Source organism: Xylocopa sonorina, chromosome 3, assembly GCF_050948175.1.
Source record: "Xylocopa sonorina isolate GNS202 chromosome 3, iyXylSono1_principal, whole genome shotgun sequence".
Lineage (NCBI taxonomy): Eukaryota > Metazoa > Arthropoda > Insecta > Hymenoptera > Apidae > Xylocopa > Xylocopa sonorina.
The window spans coordinates 6089107-6111146 of record NC_135195.1 but is presented as its reverse complement, the minus strand read 5'-3'; the positions used below and the strand labels follow the sequence as shown (position 1 = coordinate 6111146).

At 44.5% G+C, this 22040-nt stretch overlaps 1 protein-coding gene across 1 annotated transcript in view; it reads left to right on the top strand.

The window, feature by feature from the left end:
* The first annotated feature begins 11143 nt into the window (after positions 1 to 11143).
* Positions 11144 to 22040, top strand: part of Blo (bloated) — a 193214-nt gene continuing 182317 nt past the window's right edge. The window contains exon 1 of the mRNA XM_076892705.1: positions 11144 to 11258. Within this exon, the coding sequence (XP_076748820.1) occupies positions 11159 to 11258 (100 nt within the window). The 5' untranslated portion in view covers positions 11144 to 11158. The remainder of the gene's footprint in view (positions 11259 to 22040) is intronic.

The following is a 22040-nucleotide window of genomic DNA, read 5'->3' as shown; positions in this document are numbered from 1 at the left end:
TGAACGTTATGGACAATGGTAGATGTTAGATAATTGGAGTAATTCACGGTGATTTAAACAAAGCGAGTCCGTTGGCACTTTTTCTTGCTTTCGGGACGATACTGTCGTATGAATCACACGTAAACCAGTTATACGTATCCAGGGCAATCTAAAATCCTGCCACGCGAGCGTTCGGCGTGCAACGGACTCATTTAAGGACGCTTGATCGAGATGCAGAGCGTCTCATTTATTTCACCTCGTGGAGTTTCTTTTTGTGAATCTAGGTGCATATTTAAGCGCGACCAATTATCTCTTCATCCCCTCGAAGAAGAGATATCAGCCGGAAAACAGAGCAACTCGAGGCAAAGGACAAGCGGAATACCGTGGCCGCTGAATTTTCATTTATTTTCAATCGAATAGAAATTAATTATTTCTACATGGTGAATTAATCGTTGCGTACGGGGTAAATTAAGAAGCATTGATTGAAAATTGATTAAACGCGTGTCGGACAATTATACGAAATATTGGCTGATTAATATTCGTTGTGCACGTATTATAGTTTCGTGAAGCGTGGGTTTATTTCGATCGCTTCGTTCATTTGATCCAGTTCTGATCCTCTGCTGAATCCTGTTTGCTCAGCTCAGTTCTGTTCGACTCGATTCAGTCGATCGTGTTCCGTTATGTTCCCTTCTACTTCGATTTCACTCTTTACCAAACCTTTGGTTCTATCAATTTCTATCAAGAATCCCATATATATATATTTTTTAATTATTTTGTATTATTTTAAATCAATTGAAATGCCTCCTTTCGACTTTTATTCCGTTTAACTCTATCGGATATCAGTTATATTATGAATATCTGATTCTGATCTATAATTGACTATAAAATGGAAAACTTGCCACGAAACGCTTTTCACTACTGGCGTATGTACGCCTAATTGCATTATTCACATAAAAACGTAGTTTATTAAATATAAGAAGATTATGTAATAAAGAAATTACGCTATGTGTTCTCCCTATCAAGTAATCACTTCACGTGCCCTCGCTTTAACAACTCTTCACGTATACCGATCTTCGACTGTTCGCTTTTTTGACCAAAAAGATTTCGTCCCCTCTTTTCTTACGATTCTTAATATTATATTAAAACAAAACAGCGTCATCGTACTTCGGCAGTCAAAAGAAAAATTAACATTTAGAAATAATCTAATAATCTAAATCTTGATTCAATCACTAAAAACAATAGATACATAGCACATAGTAATTTGAAAATGAACCAGAAGGTAGAGTGTATATATTTAGAAGTTGATAAATAATTTCAAACGAATTTATGAGCTAAACTACATTTTCCACAATGTGTTACATTAACCACATAACAGATGTACGCTCATTACTCCTCTTCAGCGACGACGTACCAACGAAAAGTTTAGATACAATTACAAAAGATCGTATCATCTCATTGTAACACGAAATTTGAAACAAAACAAATATCTGATCTTCATATTTCTTTACAAAAAAAGTAAATTCGAATACTTAGAATGTACCAGAAATTCCAATTGCTCCATTTCATCTCAGCTGGCGTGGAAAATAAATCTTTGAACTCCAACAGTACACAGTTTTTTCTCCCGTGTACTCTCGTACCATTTCAATTCGACTCGAACAGCCGTGCGTCTCAATCGAATCGATATTTTATTTAGAAACGGATCGCGCGAGCAACAAGCTGGGATGGCTGTGCATAACGACCAGTCACCCGATCGATTATCGACCCGCGAGCCGAATTTAATCCAGCCATTGGGTGTTGGCAATCGCGCCACGTACGATCGAGTCGGATCTGCGAGCGACTGGTGAAAAAAGGATGCGATTGAATTGTAACGGAGTCCGTGTTCGCGTCTACCGTGGAGATATTATCGCAACGCGGTTCGGTATGAAATTAATAAGGCAATTTGTCCGGTGAATTAATGCCGATCGCTCGAATTCAGAGTGACTTCTGTCCTATGACTTGGCACTATTTCACAAAGGCGACGTTTGTGCTTTTCGGCTTAGCATTATCCTCGCTGCTCGGAGATACTCGATGAATGGCGTTCGATCGCTCAATGGCAACTATTATACACCTACCGTAACACGTTCTCGGTTCTATGGCGAGGTATCTATGCTTGGCTGCGATCAGAAGATCTCTCGAGAGATTTGCGATCTTCCTTTTTTCGTTTTGAGATATTTTTCGCGAGCCTGAAGAAGATGGTAATAAGGACCATTTTTTGTTCATTTCGTGGAACGCGAATCAACGATCAATTTCTGTTTCAATCGCACCGTCTCGCGTCGAAATCTGACGTATCTTGACGTAGACACGCGAACATAATCCAGCGCGTGGATGATCGAAGGCGTCGCTCAGGAATTCCGCTGGTCTAAGTCGCGAATCCGATCGCGACTGTATGCGAATCACGTAATTTCGGAAACAGCGGCCAGTCTCGATCGTCCAGGGGGAGTTCCTCGGAAATTTCGACCGGCCAAGTCACGTGAGCGAGGAATATTAAAAGCAGAAACAGGCTACGGTTCTTAGTATCCAGGATAGGCTTGGCTAATCGCTCGTAAATACGCAGCCAATGCCTCGCGCGCCGCCTCGCGTATTCGTAACCCATAAACATCGGTTGACTAGAATTTCAACCAGCCGACGTCGTCTCGAGCTAACGTCGTGATCTTATCAACCCACGGACACGACTATCGAGGGCTCCGTTCTAAGCGCTATGCACCGATTTCCGATTCTTACGCGAGCTGCCATTTCGTTGGTGTCACTGGTCTTAATCGGATCGCTCTGTTCCAGTTACAATTGCTGAGAAATGCGGCACGTGCTCCAAAATTCATTGAACTTAAATACAATATTCGATCGATTCGACGTCTTAAGATATTAGAAATTGTTCTCTCTCTCTCATATTGTTTGCATGAAAAGAAGAAAAAATACAGAGATGTAATTAGAATTACTGCAAAAATAGAATTTAGGGAAAGTAATCCGTAGAGTACGCTTCTTCCACCGATGCATCCGTTTCTATGTCAATTCCACCGGTTAACGTAACTCCAAATATGCACATAAGCGAGAATTTCATCGCGACAGCACGAAACGCATACACAGAGAAGAAATTGAATCGCGTCAGAAGCGAGGAAAATTCGCGCCACCCATACGCACTATCCGATCACCGCGTTCCAATCTCCGTCCGTGGAGAGCGTTCTTCCTGGTGCGTTCACCAGCCAGAAGGACGAGAGGTAGACGTTGGTAGACGACGACAAGCCCGGTACATACGCAGGATACGTGGGACGACATCCAGGGCCTCCGCCAGCAGCGGTGTTACCGGGGACCGCTGTTATCCCGGCCCAAGGTGTACCGCAAGGACACAAAAGTAGCACGTTTTTCTCGTCCCATCGTCCGGCACTAGCTGAAAGCTCCTTCTTCTCGTGGGGCTAGGCGGAGGCACCGAACTCCTCGCCAGCGGTACATTATTGCATCGATAAACACGCCCACGTCTTTGTCTCCGGGTGTTTCAGGCGCCTTCTCGTTCGAGCCTTCGTCATCGGGTCGAAATTAAAGAGAACCGAGTGGCGAACGGAGGTGGCGGCGACGGGGGAGTTCGAAGGCCTCCGGTAATCCGTGGACGACGCTCGAAAATCACTCGGGTAAGGGAACATTTTTTTTGCGACGCCGATTTTTAATCTGCAACCCTCGTCGCCCTTGGAGTATCGGGACGAGCAAAGCCGTACCTTCACTTTCGCCACGATTCGAGCTCGATTATTATTCTGGACGCGGCGTCGCGGAAATTTGGACGTGAAACGAATTATTCGTACCTTTTGTTCGATTTAAAAGGAGGGCGAGCGAAGTGTTTTGGAGTATTCAGAGGAAATGGTAGAGGGTGGGTTGCAGGAGGGATAGGAAAATTTTGTTGTACGTGTCTTCGGTTCATTTTTTTCGAACGACGATGATGCAAATGTTCCTGCGATCATCTAACTGCTAATTCTTGTAGATTTAAAAGGGGATGCGTTATGTGTCTTGGAGTATTCAGAGGAAATAGTAGAGGGTGGGTTGCAGGAGGGATAGGAAAATTTTGTTGTACGTGTCTTCGGTTCATTTTTTTCGAACGAGGACGATGCAAATGTTCCTGCGATCATCTAACTGCTAATTCTTGTAGATTTAAAAGGGGGTGCGTTATGTGTTTTGGAGTATTTAGAGGAAATAGTAGAGGGTGGGTTGCAAGAGGGATAAGAAAATTTTGTTGTACGCGTCTTCGGTTCATTTTTTTCGAACGAGGACGATGCAAATGTTCCTGCGATCATCTAACTGCTAATTCTTGTAGATTGGAACTATTAATCTTCCGAGAGGGTACCCTCGTAAATGGGGATATAAATTACATCTACACGGAATAATATCATGTAGCAGATTTTAGCGCTACTAATAACACGAAACGCAATCACCGTTAATTGCATAATATGTCTTCCGACTGTTGCGATAATTGCAACAATATAAAGAATTCCAAGAAATATCGCATGAAATTCGAAATTTCGCATCTCATTTTATCTACTTACCCGGCTGAAACTAGTTCCGCGCCTCATTCTATGTAAAATTAATAGCCGCTATCTATCATATCGCATTTTTCCACGAAACGAGAGCAGTAGACAAATGTACCTCGCAGTCTCGTTCGTGTCAAGCGAGAAATCATTTCCACTCCAACAGAAATGCAACGATACCATCCGAGAAATAGTAAAGCGAAAGCAAATCGCTCGATACTACCTAAGAAGGCCTTCGTCGAGGACGATCAGAGTAGAGCATCCGAAACAGACTTCTCCAAGGATCAACTCGAAGCCTCGAACCTTCGCGTCTCGAGGCGCAACTCTCTCGAGTCGTCCTCGTTCCAAGATTGTACCGCGCGACAGCTCCGTCATATCCTCCAGCGGTGGCCGCGAAAAATCGGTAGAGAATCCAGCGCGAAAATCAGCCGCGTCCTCCGCGTTCGTCGATCGTTGGGCGGTGATCCACGGAGAGAGGCGCACGCACGCGACGGAGAAGTGGTGCAGGCCGAGTGATGCATGGACGCGCGAGCCAGTGTCTCCTGTATTCTTAAAGAGCGCTATTTATACCCCTGACTGGGCGCAGGCTAAAAAGAACGAACGGGCGAGGAGCGGGTTCCTCAATAAGGCAGCAGGTAGGCCGTACAGTGATTCAGAGGCAATTTTTCCAGCCGCTCCAGACGGTGGCTCGTCGACTCCTCCATCTGCGTGCGCGCGCTTCCATCCGCCAGCGCCGACTGCGTCCTCCGCTTCTATCCGCGACTGTTCCCCTCCACGCGAGCTCGTCTCGTCTCGTTTCACTTCTCCGTTGTTGTTTTTTTCTTTTTTTCACCTTCCGCGTCCACCCTTCGTGCCGCTAATCCCGAATCATGGATCTTGTTGTCACCTTGATCTCTCGCGATCGTCCGGGCAGCCTTTAAAGGGAGAACCGGGACAGGACCCTCTCTCGCATGGCCACGCGTACGTACCACTGCCTCCGTGCAGGAATTAACACGCGGCCGATTAAAACCGGGCGAATCTACTTGCTGGCGCCACGCTCTCGACGCCACGTGTCCGACCATTTTGGAACCTCTCAGCGTTCACTTTGCTTCTCCAAACAACGCAAGTCTTCGTTTCTGGATATTTATATATATATATATATATACTTTTTTTTTATACATTCGATGGACTTGTAATATTCCATTGGCATTGCGAGGTTATTCTTTTCACCGATATCTGTCACTTAAAAACCGTGCCATATAGATTCGCACAGGTAAATTCATTATTTTAGCAATGACACAACTGCATTCACACATGTTGCACAGACCAATACACACTAAATCTGACCTATATACGTATCAAGGTACAAAAAAATCCGTGTCTCCCAACGAGCTACAATCCACTGAACGTATACAATTACGTAGAGACACGTATGTATTTCTGGTGAACCGCCCAGATCAATTATACTGGAAATGGTTGAATTAAAACCTCGAGACACTTGACGGTGATCCAAAGCGGGGAAGCGATAAGATAGAGGCGGTCGGTTTGTTTACGCGCGTGTAACGAGTAACAGGGAGAGAATTACCGGGGGTTGCGCGTCTATTATCGCGATCCCCGACGTGTTCCGAGCGGATAACGAGCGGTTGAACGTTCGCGCGTGAAATGCGACCGCGACCGCGGCGCGTAGCTTCGCGGCGCGTCCTTAAAGGTTTCGCGATCCCAGTTTAAACGCGGGTCCAGTCGCTGGGCGTTAGTTCGCCTGGGCTCGGTACCGTTATCTCATTAGGCGAATTATCGAACAGCCACGAACGTTTATCGACGACGGGATCGGGCTAATGATAGCGCGATAGTGACGGGCGGCTGGCGAACGGGGAACGCTCGGCGCGTGGGCGTCGCGGGCACCTCAATTAACATTGGAATGGCACTGGCGTCGATTTCACGTGGGCGTTCGGTATCCGAGACACGTATCCTTTCCGTACGTTTCACTGTCGTCGCCGGTGCTGCAAGTGGCTGCCTGATTTGTCCTCGCGGTCTCGCTGGGAGCCTTGCTCTATTCGATTCTGGCGTGGGTTTGCTCCGTGCGTTTGACGCTCTTCGCATTCTTGCCACTTCTTTTTTTTTTTTTCTCTCTTGCCTCTGCTTCTTCTTCTTCTTCTTCTTCTTCGTCTTCTTTCTGTTCCATCGGCGTCTTCGTTTTTCCGCAGCGCGTTAAATTGGTACCGCCGATTGCTCGTTCCTCTCGTCTCTTGCTCGTGGTTTTGTTAAGTATTCTACGGGCAAATTCTCGTTGGGACATCGTACATTTTCGTTACCATTTCGTTTGCCAGGGGAAATTTCTGGTTTATTGAAAAATTTGAAGGTTTTGGTTTTTCTTTCTAGTGGCTGGTAGCGCGTCGAGACGAACTGCAAATACCATTTCAATGTGTATTTAAAGTATACATTCTCTTGTACACAAATTTAATTTATTATAGAAATGGATTAGCGAGTAAAAATACGAAACCAAGGAATATCTTCTATGAACCAGTTAAGGTTAAATACGAAACGATTGTTGGATCGTAGAGGGTTAAGCAGCAGTTTGCAGCATGAAGATAAAAAGAACCAAATGCTGTATCCGTGATCCATTTCGAGAAAATTTGAAAGAATTCATAGAATTTCATTTAATGACATTTTACATTTTACTCGATTCCAATCCAGGATACTCGCCACCTTTCATGTTTTCCAATTTATATTTGTATCTGTTCATTTTTGTGCCTGGTAGAAACCTGTTGAATATATCGTATGAGGAATGCATCTTCCGTCTCGTCATTTTGATGCGAAAATGACGTTTCACCGTGTTAACGCAACATTCAATATTTTCTTGTGTATCGTTTTACTTATGTCCTCGTAAATGTACCTGCCTATGTAACGAATAAAGTAAAAGTATTTAATAAGTAGGTACACAGCATTCTCTGTTGTCAACTTCGAGTATGCGTTGATTCCGGTTACGAGGTAAATAATTGTGGGCTTTCATGGCTGGTGATGGAAGAAAAGGGCTGTTGGCTTCGCTTACTCCGCTGTACTTCTTCATTAACATTGTCCGAGGGCTAGAATTTAGCTGCGTATCGCACGATCTTGCCTGAAACTTCTCCTATCATCGCTCGACTAATAAGATATTCATATTTTTATGCTATCCACACCGTTCGACCGTAAAAATGTACATTTCAATTTACTGAAGAATGAACGTTCGTCGACCACAATGAATCACCAGAAAGAATCATAGACAGACTGCAAAAATTAGCGCAATGGATCTCAACGAATCTCTCGTTCAGAATTATAAATTTACGTGTATAATTCTAGATACTCAAACGAAACCACCCTCAAGTATGCACACTATAAAACAGAGCCAAAGAAGATCGACTAAATAAAATAATTAAAAACAACACAACGAAACTTCTCCAAAGACACATGCATCAACCAACCCCAACTGCAAACTATGCACCCCTTTCGTTAACCAGTTAAGTGCGTTCGAAGTGTATACTCGTCGTGTAAAATAAAAAATTACCATTCATTATAAAAACTGGAAATCTCAATAAAATGTAATAGGAACATTATTTGGCAATATGTTCCCTTTATATACATAGCTTGAAACAATTTTGTAAACAATTTTTGTTTATTCTAGCTATCTTCAATTTTTCTTGTTCACGTATTTTATTATTCCTTGTCAATTCTCAAGCTTTCAGTAAGAATAACGCATTTAGAAACGAATCGTTAGTTTTTTCGACGAATAAAAATGTAATCCTTCCTCGTTTCTCGTCAAATGTATAATAGTACCAATCGCCCTGCGTTCGACGTGTATGCACATCGTTGCTTATTTTCAATTCCGCACCCTGTGCTGATCTTTTCAAACCAAATTCCACGGTTAACTGGTTTAAACCCACTTGCCAAAGCATCGAATCGATTACCCAGGGCCAGTAGCCACATGGAGGCAAGCTGGGAAAGAAAGTGGCGATCGTGCGCCCGGAAAAATCGATCGGCTCTGTAAGAGAGTGAGAGAGAGAGAGAGAGATAGGAAGAGAAAGAGAGGATGTCCGATGGTTCGCGGGATCGTTTGCAGACCGCTTACACCGACAGATGGGATTATCTGATCTTGAATCTAGCCGGGACGGCTCTGCGGCGTATAATTGCCATCGCCAGGCGAACGAGCGTGGCTCGGTCGAGTTGCGCCAGCTCGAAGGGAGCCCTTCTTTTTCTTAGCCGGTGTTCGTCGGTTGGCCATGCGACGGGGCCCATCCGTAGCCCGTTCGCCGTCGCGGTCGGTAGCTGCTCGCTCGCGGTTCGGCCCGTTCCTTCGTTCGGCTCGCTTGGGGCCAGCTCAGCGGGTCCGCTTCTGGGTAGCCACTGCCGCCGCGCGTTCCCCGTCGGAGTCAAGGCTGTGAACTGGGAATGTGCGTGCAACTATGCTACCTAGACCTTTTATTCCTCCTGGTATCCGCCGCCTTCCCTCGCCGTGGCTTATACGCGCTGGCAACGGCCATCTAGTAGTGCGTCCGTATGAATCTACGCCTGGACCCCCTACCACAGAGCTACGTCCTATCCTTCTTCCTGCCTCCGCTTCCACATTCTCCCCCTCCGTCCCAAGTTTCCTTCCTTTCCACCTCTATTCGCGTCGTCCATCCTTACCTCCTCTTCTTCTTCTTCTACTTCTTCTGCTTCTTCTGCTTCTTCGTCCCGGTGTCTCAGCTCCGTTGCGTTCGTCGTCTTCCACCGCGCACGCTCTCCCTCGCCCCCCACCTCGACCGCTCTTATCCCCCTTGATAACGATCTTCCACTGACCATGCCGCGCGCGGACTTTTACAAACCCCCTGGCACCTGTCCACCCAAGTAGATAATAACGCTGCCGCGAATCCAGCGCCGCAGCCTGATTGCCTGACTGTTACCTTACCTACCCTCCCCAGCTGTAGCCAGCTTTCCGCGTACCAACGTGGATCCATTCGCGGCACCGCGCGGCTGTCGTCCTCGTCGCGGTCTTCGCTTCTCCTGCGCGCCTCGGATCTTGGCTCGCGCTGGCTGACTCCCCCTCTCGACGTTACTGCCAGCCTCCGTCGAAGGGGAAGCGAGAGAAGGGTGTTAGCGCGCGATGGGACGAAGAGGACGCGGTCGTTTCTTCTCGCCGCGGCGGTCGGCCAGGCGAGCTTCGAGGGGGGAGTTCGTCTCCTCCGGTGTTCGAACGATCGTCGCGTGGGTCGCTCGCCAACGGCCTACGGCCAGGGATGTAATAAACAATAATGAACGCGCGAATTAATCACGCGGGGGGTGTCCACCCTGTTTCTCGCTTTCGCGGGCTTCCAGCTTCTTCGGCTCGAATGCAGTCAGTTATGGCGCTGGGCCGCGCCAGCCGGATCGTGAATTAAGGCGTCAAGTCCCCGCGCTGATTGATGCGGCGATACTCCTGCGTTTTTCAGCGGGGGTTGAATTTGAGATACGCGCGAATAGGGTGCATGGGGAAGCAGCTGTTATCTCTGATGATCGAATTGGGAATACTTGCTATTTTTACATTTTTGTTTTGGGTTTGTGATCTAATTGGAAGATCTGAACAGTAGTATATACATAGATTGTGTATTTTATGAGAGGATGATTTATCTGTTATCTCTGATGATCGAATTGGGAATACTTATAATTTTTACACACGTTTTGGGTTTGTAATCTAATTGGAAAGTTTGAACAGTAGTTAATACATAGAATGTGTAATTTATGAGAGGATGATTTATATCTATAATATGGTACAACAACACAATTTCATTCGTTGAAAATAACAATAGTGAAATGTCTTTCTTCCCATATTGTTCATAAATATCGATGAAACTCCTCCAAGCTTTTAAATTACCAACACCAAATGTTTTCTTTTCCTGCAACATCCATAATAGCATAAAATACTATTTTAAATCGCTGTATTTATAAAAGTATGCGTTTGTATTGTTAAGACAATCTAACGATGTAAAAAAGAAGACAATTGACAAGTGTAAGGTTTGATTTTTCATTATAGTTTAAAATTAGAAGTTGTTTCAAGGACTCGTACGTATTCGTAACGATGGAGATGGTGTTGGACGACGCGTAGAATAAGCGGACGTCGTTAAATCGCTGTATTTATAAAAGTATGCGTTTGTATTGTTAAAACAATCTAACGATGTAGAAAAGAAGACAATTGACAAGTGTAAGATTTGATTTTTCATTATAATTTAAAATTAGAAGTTGTTTCAAGGACTCGTACGTATTCGTAACGATGGAGATGGTATTGGACGACGCGTAGGATAAGCGGACGTCGTTAAATCACTATATTTATAAAAGTATGCGTTTGTATTGTTAAAACAATCTAACGACGTAAAAAAGAAGACAATTGACAAGTGTAAGGTTTGATTTTTCATTATAGTTTAAAATTAGAAGTTGTTTCAAGCACTCGTACGTATTCGTAACGATGGAGATGGTATTGGACGACGCGTAGAGTAAGCGTACGTCGCATGAAATTTGGGTGATTTGCGCAACGAGATGGGATTCTCGGCAACGATTGTATCAGCACGCGAAACGCTCGGTTTCTTCGTTCCCCGGTGATTTCTTCTTTTCTTTCCGTTCCAGGTAAGCGTGTCCGTGGGCAAACGGAGTGCGTGTCATCCGCGCGCTTTATGACCGCTTGTCATCGACGCGTGTGGCGCGACTGGTCGAATCCATCAAGACCACCTGGGAACCGTTGGTCGCCGAGTGAAAAACCGCTTCGTGACTCTGGTGAGTAGGATGTCAAGGATGATGCGCTCTGGTTACGCAACGTTCGCTCACGCGATTCAAATCTGCGGCTGCTGCGGTTTTCGGGGACAGAATCGGTTTCTCTCCCCTTATTCTCGCGGTATAATCTGTTCAGATCGATCCGTTTATTTGAAGTTGACTTCTCTCGGATTCGAAACTCGTTCTCTTAGTGGCGATTTCTATTTACATTACTAACTGTTTTAATTCTATTGTCGTTCTATTGATTTCATACGAAATCAGCAATCAAAATGGTAATTGATATTTCGTTCAATTAGATTTCTATCGTTTCAGTTGTTCCTTGTATTAAATATATTATTAATACAATAGCAATGCGCATGCGTATATATAATCACTGCATCCCAACAAAATTCATTCTGAAACTAGAATGAAATAATTGTACAGTGGATATCGCCTATCCTATCGAAACACCCGTTACCCGATCAGCGTAATCCCTATTAGAATACGCAACGCGGAACGAGATTTATTCGTAACGATTCAACGCGAGATTAACGGAACGCCAAGCGAAACGTAGTAGAAATTTCTGCCGCGTGAAATAGATAGAGGAAAATGAAGGACTACAACTAAATAGGCGGAAATGATACCGATCGAGTCGTCGCGGCGTTGCATAAAATACTAGAACGCCACGATCGCGATAAATCAACCATAATGGGGCAGTTTTCATTCAACGAGAGCCATAGGAACCAAGCGCATTCGTTTAACGACGTTGCAAATTATTGTTAATTAAAACAGCCAAGAAGCAGACGAAGCGAGCGACGCTTCAGTCAACGCGACATCGCGCCGATATTTCATTCCACTCGTTTAAGGCCTCGTCCACTGAATCGATAATTATTTATCGAGACAATAAACGAAGCAAATCGTGCATCGCCAGTTGACCAGCGTCCACTCGCGCGCATTTAAACGCATCGTCCGGCGAAACGCACCGCCACGTCTATCCAGATCGAGACGAATCGGTAGATACCCATCGCTGATCGTTCCAGTTACGCGAGTCACCCGGTTCGTCGGTTAATTAATATTAAATAGAATCGCATCGAGACGCGGGGCGGCTACGTCGCTGGTCTATCGATTAATTAATCGGAGAAGAGGGAAGGAAAAAAAAAAACAAATGGGAACGCAAGCCTTTTCAGCTGGAACTACGTTACGTCCTCGTAACGAGGCCCGGTTACGTTCGATCGCCGCCATTTAAAACGTCCGCGCTTCTGTAATATTAAATTTCAATCGTGCAACCCGTTTCTACGTAACCGCGTGTGCACGCCCGTTGGCATGATCGATTATTCGATTAGGAAATTCTGAAATCAGATGCCACGAATCTATTATATTGTATCCGCGGCAGCGTGGCCGCGATTTATTTCGTAACTACCGCCGTCGCAGCCGAGCGGAACGTGACGCTTGAATTATTAAAATCATGCTTTATTCCATCCGCCAGGTAGTCGCGGAGACATTTTAACGAGCGTCGTCCGCGCGGCTCGTTTAATTTTCCTGCATTTCTGACCGCGTACATAATTTAAAAACTCGCCACTCGTTAGGTGATAGAGGCAGGGTTTCGACTCGCGGGACCGCCGCGCGATATTTCTCAAAGTCCCGAGGAATTTCCACGGGGAAATCGAAAGAATTGGATTGCGTAGGAATTGCAAGGTGTTTTTTTTTTTAAATCGCTCTCGCGGCTGAATTAATCGTCGCGCGGGAAAGTCTGTTTAAGAATGCTGTAGTTGAGACAATTTTTTTCTGGATTAAACGAGCGCGAATATTACGAAGATATGAATTATGGAGCAGTATCGATTTTTTAGTTTGAACGTGTTCGAAATTTTTCTAAGTTCTGGATTGTTTTAGAAATTTTTCATTTTAAGATGTTAACTCTCTTTTCTGGTGATCCAAGGGAATTTAGATTCTCGAATTTTTATTGTTCATAGATAATTTCTTTCTTAGTAATATTAAAACAGGAGAATTTTTATTTTTCACTTGAACTACCAATGTGAACGAAATGAGTAATTTATAATTTCCATTTCATAGCGCATCTTTTCAAATATTGTTCATTATAAATATACTTCAATCATTGCTAGTACTATTATTAAACCTTTCCATTCGTATGTGCCCATGAAGTCACCAAAACTTTAGATTCAAATATTCTCCATATATTGTGGTTTTCTTTCTTATTATAACTCTCAATTTTATTTAAAATAGATACCAAATAAATATTTTATATACATCATTCAGGCACTAGGTTAAAAAAGCGTATAAAAAGTCGCTTTTCTTTCATTCTACCCTAAAAAAAATTAATTCAAAATGGATGCAACGGTGCATAGAAAAAGGAATACGATTGGAAAGGTTCAACAATGAAAGTCTAACGAACGTGGACTCCAATATCTCTCGAAAGAGCCGCAGCTCGATCAACTTTTCATTTTCCACAATTCGCACGTTCCATCGAACTCGTTCCGGCGTGATCGTCGCGAAAGAACTGAAACGATCCGGATTTTTTCCCGCCCCTGGTAAGAAGCGGCTATCCTCTCCGCTGGCTGGCAAAAACCGTGTGTGTATACAGTTCTTTGGGCCTGGCGGACGATTAACAGTTGTCGCGGACGTGAAACCGTGATTTGACAGTTGCACCGTGAATGAGCACGATCAAAGAACGTTAATGGCCGGCGGGGGGGAGAAAATGGGGGGAACGCAAAACGTGGGACCAGGTTCTCCGCGGGAACTATATAATCCACGCGCGTTCGGGCAACCCTTAATGGTATATCGCGGTGATCGCGCGCCGCGATCTTTTACGTTCCGCGGAACGATGGAAGTGGCCGCCTCTTTGTAAGAGGGAGGACACTAAGTGAGCAAAGATAAAAACCATCAAGGTCTCCACGGAATTCTACGAACGTCAAGAACCATTGGCCATGGGTGTATGACCGTTAACGAGCTCCGTTTTGCCGGCTAAAAATCTCCCTCGTTACCTTTCTTTCTTCTTTTTCTTTCTCTTCTTTTTTTCCTTTACCCCCTTCGTCTTCTTTTGCGCGTTTCTCTTTCTCCATTATGATTTCTCATTCTTTCTGGCGACACGAACGCGAACCTCGCGACGATCGTCGCGCGGTGATTGCACGGTCGTAGGTCGTTTCTTCTCGTCTGGAAGTTCAATCTTGCCGCGAAGCTTCGCGAACTCGTATTTAGAGCGATGCGTTGCTGGTTGATGTCGATAGGCTCTGTTTGCAGTGGGATAACAATTGAGTTTTAATAGTTCCGAGCTAGCTTCAAATTGGTTAGCAACAACCTGACGAAATAAGGTTATTTTCGACTGTCTGTGAGTGCGATTAAAGTTTAATATAGTGGATTAGTTTTACGGTATGTATTGCTTGGCCAAGTACTATTAACCCCTTACACTCGCAATCAAATGTTCTATGAAATCAAACGTTTCTTACTCGTGTCAAAATTGTAGTTGCGCAGTTTTTATCCGTTTGAGTTGGCGGAACGAAACGTTAAATGTTCTCCACTGCCAAGGGGGTAAATAATAAATCACGAGTTAATCAACTTTGCCCGCGGCAAGCATGAACGTGCTTCAACGTCACTTGTTCCACATACGAGGCAATAATACTGTAAACCAGGAGATTCGCGAATAGAAATTTATCCAAAGAGTACATTAAGAATTTACTAAAATTCCTTTTATCTCTTGCACATTCATAAGACTTATTTTTTTGTACAATGTGAAAAAATTAAAAAGAATATGCCCTAAAATTGGAATTATTAGATTAAGTCAGCTGTATCCAAACTAAAATCGTTACAGGGCCAACAAAATATTAGGAATATGAAGTAAACCATTTTGTGTTATCACAAAAAATTCGAGACATTTAAACAGAGAATTGTGCAACAACAAAGATGCGTGTAGCGTAGAAATTACAAATTACGAAACACTAAACAAGAACCATAGTATCGATTAAGGGCTAATCCAAATAAATCTTGAAACCTTTCTTCAAAAGAAGGTCGACAAAAATTCCTATATAAAATACAATTAAAGACTACGATTGCTTGCTAAAATGACGAAACATTAAACAAGAACCATAGTATCGATCAAGGGTTAATCTAAATAACTCTTCAAACCTTTCTCCAGAAAACACAATTAAAGACTACGATTGCTTGCTAATATCAATTACAACATCCATCGATTACCACACACACACGTGCGCGTATAAATACACATAGAAATCCACGGATCTCAGGGCAAAACCCGGGTAATATCCCGGTGCGACACCGGCGAACGACGTCAGCCGATGAACTTTTCCATCCTGGCGGCAGCTCGATCCAATTAGCGGTGGCAGCGTCGAAATATCCGCTCGGTAATTGCGCCAGCTTAAATCTATTCGCCGTGGAATGTAGTCGCAGGCGGTCGACGGTTAATTACGCGTTCGTCGCTCGAACAGCCGTGGACCCCGTTGACTTTGATCTGGGAAACTTTCGAACGGCGTTCCACCACGAGCCGCGTTGTCCCTCGTTCCTCGCTCGAAGGGAAACACGTGAGCCACGAATCTGGTACCAGGCGACTTCCTGCTCGATCGCTGCGACGGACAACTCGGGCCCGTTGTTCCCGATCGACGGACGTTTCGAGCCAAGCCGAGTCTTTGCGGGTAACCAGGTTGCGCAACGACATCCGGAAGGTATTACACGGATAAAGAGAGAGAGAGAGAGAGAGAGAGAGAGAGAGAGAGAGAGAGACGTCGACGGGTCCAACGTGTGCACTTTCACCGTCGTTTGCCTCCCCTACGCGGCGGTTCTACGCTGTCCTCTCGCTGGCTTCCCTTTTCATCGAGTTGATCGATGGATCGTGGCTTCTACATTTGATGATGATAGGTTTGGGCTGGTGTTGTTTCGACGGCAGGTGCTGTGGTAGCTCTCCTCGTTTTAATGATCAACTTAGCTGGCAGCTGTGCGATTCTTGGTTCTTAATTGTTGGATTATTGACTGGCGATTTAATCGAACGACAGTGGATTCATTAACATACATATTTCATTCTATTAAGATAGCGTTTAGATGATTCCGTTTTAAATCTCCATTTAGCTATTGAATTTACATTCTGTTGGGATCTTGGTGTACATTCTTCTGCTGTTATTCGAGGCATAAATATTCTCGCGTACCCAAAATGTTCATAATATTTCCATAAAAAGAGCGAATATTAATTAAACAACAGAGCGTCGCGATCGACAGAATTTTATGTACAAAGAGGAAAGTATCATTCGTCATCGATGAAATCTGTTTCGAGGGAGAACAGAGAATTTCGCTGCGGCCACTTTCGTACTTTCTCGAGCGGGAAAAGAAGCCGCTGAACGCGGAGGAAGAAGGTGATTTATAAGCGACAATTAATCCGCGAAAGTGCACGGTGTACCGCGACGATTACCACCGTGGCCCAGCCGCGAACGGTTCGCGATCAAAGGGTTAACCATCGGTAGAGAGAGAGAGAGAGAGAGAGATTGTCCTTGTAACGAACGGCGGGACGTGTTACGCCGGTGACGAGCCGCTATCCAACAGAGACGTACGCGAAAAAGGAGTGCGGGGGGGAGGACAGGGATAATCGGAGAGCCTGCAAGAAATCGTGACGAGCAGCCAGAGAGAAAGGAGGATCCGACGACTGCTAGGAAGACCTTTGGGGTCCACCAGCGAAGGCATATTCCTCGCGGTTCACGTGCGTTCTGTGTACACGGTTCTCTCTCTGTTACCTGGTCCCCGTCCTCGCCCATCCGGACGTCGTCGATCGACGACACGCGTACTTTCGGTGCACCGTCGATCGAGAGAGTACGAGACGCGACGCGGGTGATTTCACGGGGACGCGCGGCATGGATGTTCCAGCGCGATTACACGACGAGATAGAAATTTCGAGTCGCCAGTGTCTGTCGCGGCTATGTCGAAAGGGTGGATCGTGCACTGCGACGCGATCGATCGAGCGATCGTGATTTTAGCGCGCGATTATTCTTGTATCGAAACGGAGTCGCGTTTTGGTCTTCAGAATCGCGCTTTTTACGAGATTCCTTTGCCAGTGACCGAACATCGATTCGTATTCCACGCTCATACGGTCCCTTCCTTTCTGCCTCGACCCATCCAAACTCTGCTCAGGTATTCCTAGAATCGTTTGAAAAACTCTTGGGCGGCCGTTCACCCTTCCGCTCGCCACCATCGTCTAACGCATTTCGGTCCGAAGTTTCGACTCTATACGTTCTTTGTTCAGACATCTCTCTCGTTTTAAAGTAAATATTCTTTGTGCACGTGTCAGTCTTCGTGACCCAAGCGCTTCTTATTCATATGAAAAATCGCTTCTACACGAGCGGTGCGCGCGGGTACTTTTTCAAACAGAACGAACTTCAATAGAACGTTGTTTATTAAAGACATGCAAAGTGTTTCAGAGAATTCTTGAAAAAAGAAAAGAAGCTTTATAACAGAAAGTTAAATACTGTTACACGTTTTGCATTATCTTCAGAAAATCACCAAATATATATATAGTCTCATTCAAAATTATGCAGAGATAATCAAAATCTCTACGCACAAACTGCACGTGTACATAATTCGCTTCAAAAGTATTCAGAAGATATGATCAGTGATACAATAATCAGTCTCATTAAAAAAAGAAAAAGGAAGCAAGAAAGAAAATTGCTCTTTTGCGTGAAGATTTATTCGCGTGCAATCGTCAAGATCGACTGAAAGAAACCACGAGCACGAAGAAGAAGGAGCTTCGTTCACGCGTGCCGTGGCAATTTACTCGAGATCGCGTAGCCAGTCGATATGCACGTTGTAGGCGACGTGCTCCCATGAACTGGGTCAATTTGATTGACGGCAGGAGTCTGGTTGGTCGAGTGCTGGAATTCTTTCGTGGCGAGTCGCGATGGAACGGCTACGCGCGAGGATCCTCCGGCACTGCGGGACGAATCTCACCACCCCCAAGGTTATTCACGATTCTCCATGGTGCGCTGGCGGATCTGCTAGGGGAGAAAAAAGCGGCCACTGCGAGGAACAGTTAGATCGATAGTACCGCCGCCGGCTGGTGCATCAGTGACGATCGCTCGCCGCCATTCGAACCCTCTCCAAACCCGTGACTGAGGAAAGTAGTGTGAGAAAGATTAACGAGACGGTGGAGGGAATCCTGGTTTCTGGTAGTCGAACATTGGAATGTACAGTGCCTTCGTGGTTACTGGAGATTCGTCTGAAATTGTTATCGTGTTACCTTAGCTTCCTACGCTGATTATTGTAGCTTTCATTGTACACTTTTCTTTTCTATCTCACGAACATTGCATGGTACTTTAATTTCATATTTTTTATTCTTCGAATTTAGTTTTAAATATTTATCACTGCGACGCGACACGGAGGTGTTATAAACCAAGATGTTTATTTATTTGTTGCGTATCGATGCGGATAAGCGTTGCATCGTTGCGTGTCGTCCAATAATGCGGCTTAATACATTTTTCTAAGCTCTAAATTAGCTGCTTAATCTCTGCGAGGTGTTCATTGCCATTGGACGAATGTTCTAATACTATTCTACAGAGTGCATCATAATCATTGATTTATCGCAATAATGACGAAACTCGACACTTACATAGAAAAGCGATTTCACGTAACTTGTTACACCAAATAACCATACTCTAGTACCTCTATCCAAATTAAATATCCTGCCATATCAATTCGCTATACGAACGTGATGTTCCTTCAAACTCGTAGGCGCGAATAACCACGATCTCTGGACTTAATGTCACCGTTCCAGCAAATGATCGATACGGAGACTCTCTAGAGCCCGTACGGCACAAATTGTTTCGGTCTGCAAGCGATGGTGAATGGTAAATCGAGGCGTCGTTGGTCAAATTTCACGGCAATTTATAACCATTAGAGACACAAAGCTTCTCTCCTCTCCTTTATACAGCCAGCGATCTTTTATATCGGGTCTTCGTGGGAACTGCGATGAGTTATACACGAAACGAACCCTTGGGCGACTATTCGATAACAATACGTGAAATAAAAGGGTACAAATTAAGACCGCGTGGGCCTTTTTTCGACTCTGTTCGTGCTAACGCTCGCTTAGCTGATAATTTGTAATAATTAGAGCCACGTGTCTCGTTCTTGTTCAGCGTTTCTTTAAACCCATCGACCTTTCTAATTCTCGCCGACTGGCCATGTTAAATCGGTGACCGTTTGCTCGTATCGCGATCTCTCGCAAGTTGAACGAACTGATCTCACGCAAGAAAGTGTATTAGTTCAAATCAGAACGCTATTCGTTGGGCACTGTAGTTGCAGAGAAACTGTGGGTCAAACATACGTACGAACGATGATCGTGAATTTTATTAACCTTTTAGCTACGGCTGGATACTATATCTCTCTGTATGGCGAGCCTCGATCGCGTGTAAATTGTGCATGACGCTTCTTGCTGTGACATTAAATCGGAATAGCGATATCGAAGGTGTAAATTTATAATTTACTTGTACATTTTCATTTAAAGAGTTCGAGAAGTATACAATAATCGTATTCGAAGATGTATACTCTGTTAATTAACAGTATAATTATATTAGACACGTTTTAAAGCAAGGAACGCAGAATACGGTGATCTTCTTTAGATTTTTTTATCATCATTTTTCGAGCACTTGGCGAGCCACTAAAAAGTAACACACGCAAATGTCATTTGTAGTACCGTTCAGTGGCTGAAAGGTAAATAAATTGTTGATTGTATATTAAAAATGAAATTCGTTTCATTCGAATGGCAGTTGAACCGAATAACGGCCAACGTCTTTGTGGTGCGCAAAAGGGACCATAGTGATATTTCGAGAGGCGAGCTGAAATATCGTGTCGCAACGCGGCCACGAAATGCTTCGAGTCGCCCACCGTATTGCAATGCTAATGGGGCCGTGGCACGATCGACGATTACGATTAAACCGGCGTGTTTCTGCCAAAAGAACACGAGCGAGTGTCTGCGAGGGAACCGCCAGCAACGATCGAAGAGATCGGTATTACGTAAACGCGACATTGCACGTCGAACGAAAGAATCGATCGGAGAGATTTATTCGGTTTATTAAATAATAGAACACCAATCCCGTTTCAATTATAACGATGCGTAAAGCTTTTCAATTAAATCAGGGGAAATCGAGGATTTTTTACAGCTGAAAGTTATAAAAATTGATAGTATACGTGTGACGGATGTTTCTTTTCTTTGATCGTGACAAGTATATAATCCTTTGATCCTCGACGACTTTTTCGATCGGACGAAATAGCAATTCGAGGTGATTTTGCGCATATGTGTTGTAAAAACGTTATTTATTTTTATTTTATCAGATATAAATTTTATTCTTGGTGGTAATTTCGCTGGATTCGTAAAAAAGGTCCGTTCTGAATTATTAGTGTCTTGTGGGACATTACTGTTATTTTTGGATTCGCTGTTTATTACTCTAATTTTCCGATTTCTTACATTCAATGCTATCTCATTACCTTCATCGCTGCTTTCATTTTCTCTACCACTAATTTCTTCGTCAATAAAAATTCTTTATTCAAGCCAATTTCACTTTCGTAATTTAGTTTTGCAAGGCTCAGAAATTAAAAATCGGTCGATGAAAAGCTCCCAATCGTTGTTCAACGCACAATGTTCATCCATAAACAAATATAGTGAATAAAAATTCTTTATTCAAGCTAATTTCACTTTCATAATTTAGTTTTGCAAGGCTCAGAAATTAAAAATCGGTCGATGAAAAGCTCCCAATCGTTGTCCAACGCACAATGTTCATCCATAAACAAATACAGTGAATAAAAATCTGTTTTAACGATCGCAGAATGCGTCACCATTGAAACGAAAATCACTCTAGCATAAAGAAACTTAGGGGCTAACACAGGGAAACAGCGTACGAACCAGCGTAAATTGAGCTAGCGTGAACCAAGAACTACCTGCACGCCACAGAATTTTTCCTCGTGGTAATAAGATTAGATAGATTCAGCTAAAATATTAATACATACACCGGCAGCGTGCAATTACTACGTTCACCTTATCTGTTCCCAATGATCGATCGCTTAACGAACAATATCCGCGTGGAGGCTCCGTAAATCTCGCAGTCGATTAAAATTAAATGGCGCGTGCACGCGATACCACTTGCTCATCGATTCGATCGTCGAACAATGTGTTAAGCGTGGCACACGTATATGGGGAACGACACAGACCCATAGATATCGCCAGACGATCGGATCGGTACGAAAGCAGCGCGGAAAGGCTCGTTTCCTGCTCGCAAATGTATTCATAGCGCACTTTCACCGCGGCCTTCGCGTCCTCTCGCGGTTCTCCATCGAATCTCGATCCTCCAGCGCGCGCGTGACCAACGAACGTCCCGCGGCGAGGGCACAAGTGACCGGACAAATTAAGTGTTGCACCGACAACGGGCTCCGGAACACGCGTCCACGCTAGAATTACATCCACGGATACCGATCTACGCTGGATTTGAATAATGCACCGGGCGCGCGTTCTTCTTCAGCCGCTTCGTTCGTTCGATCCTCCGCTCAGGCTGATGGCGAACGAGTCGCAGCCAACCCTCCGCTTCCAGCTTGACTCGAGCGTATTTCGATCGCCTCGCGCCTGCTGCGCGCCGCTTCCGCGACTGCCTTCGAAATAATTCAAACCGAGATACGCCGATTAGATAAGGATTACGAATCACCGATCGCCAGCCAGGGAAGAGAATCAGAACGAGCCGCGGATGCCTGCCGCTAATGAACCTGCGCCGTACAGGAAACGCACGCGGACAGATTTTTGTTAACGCGTCCCCCCAT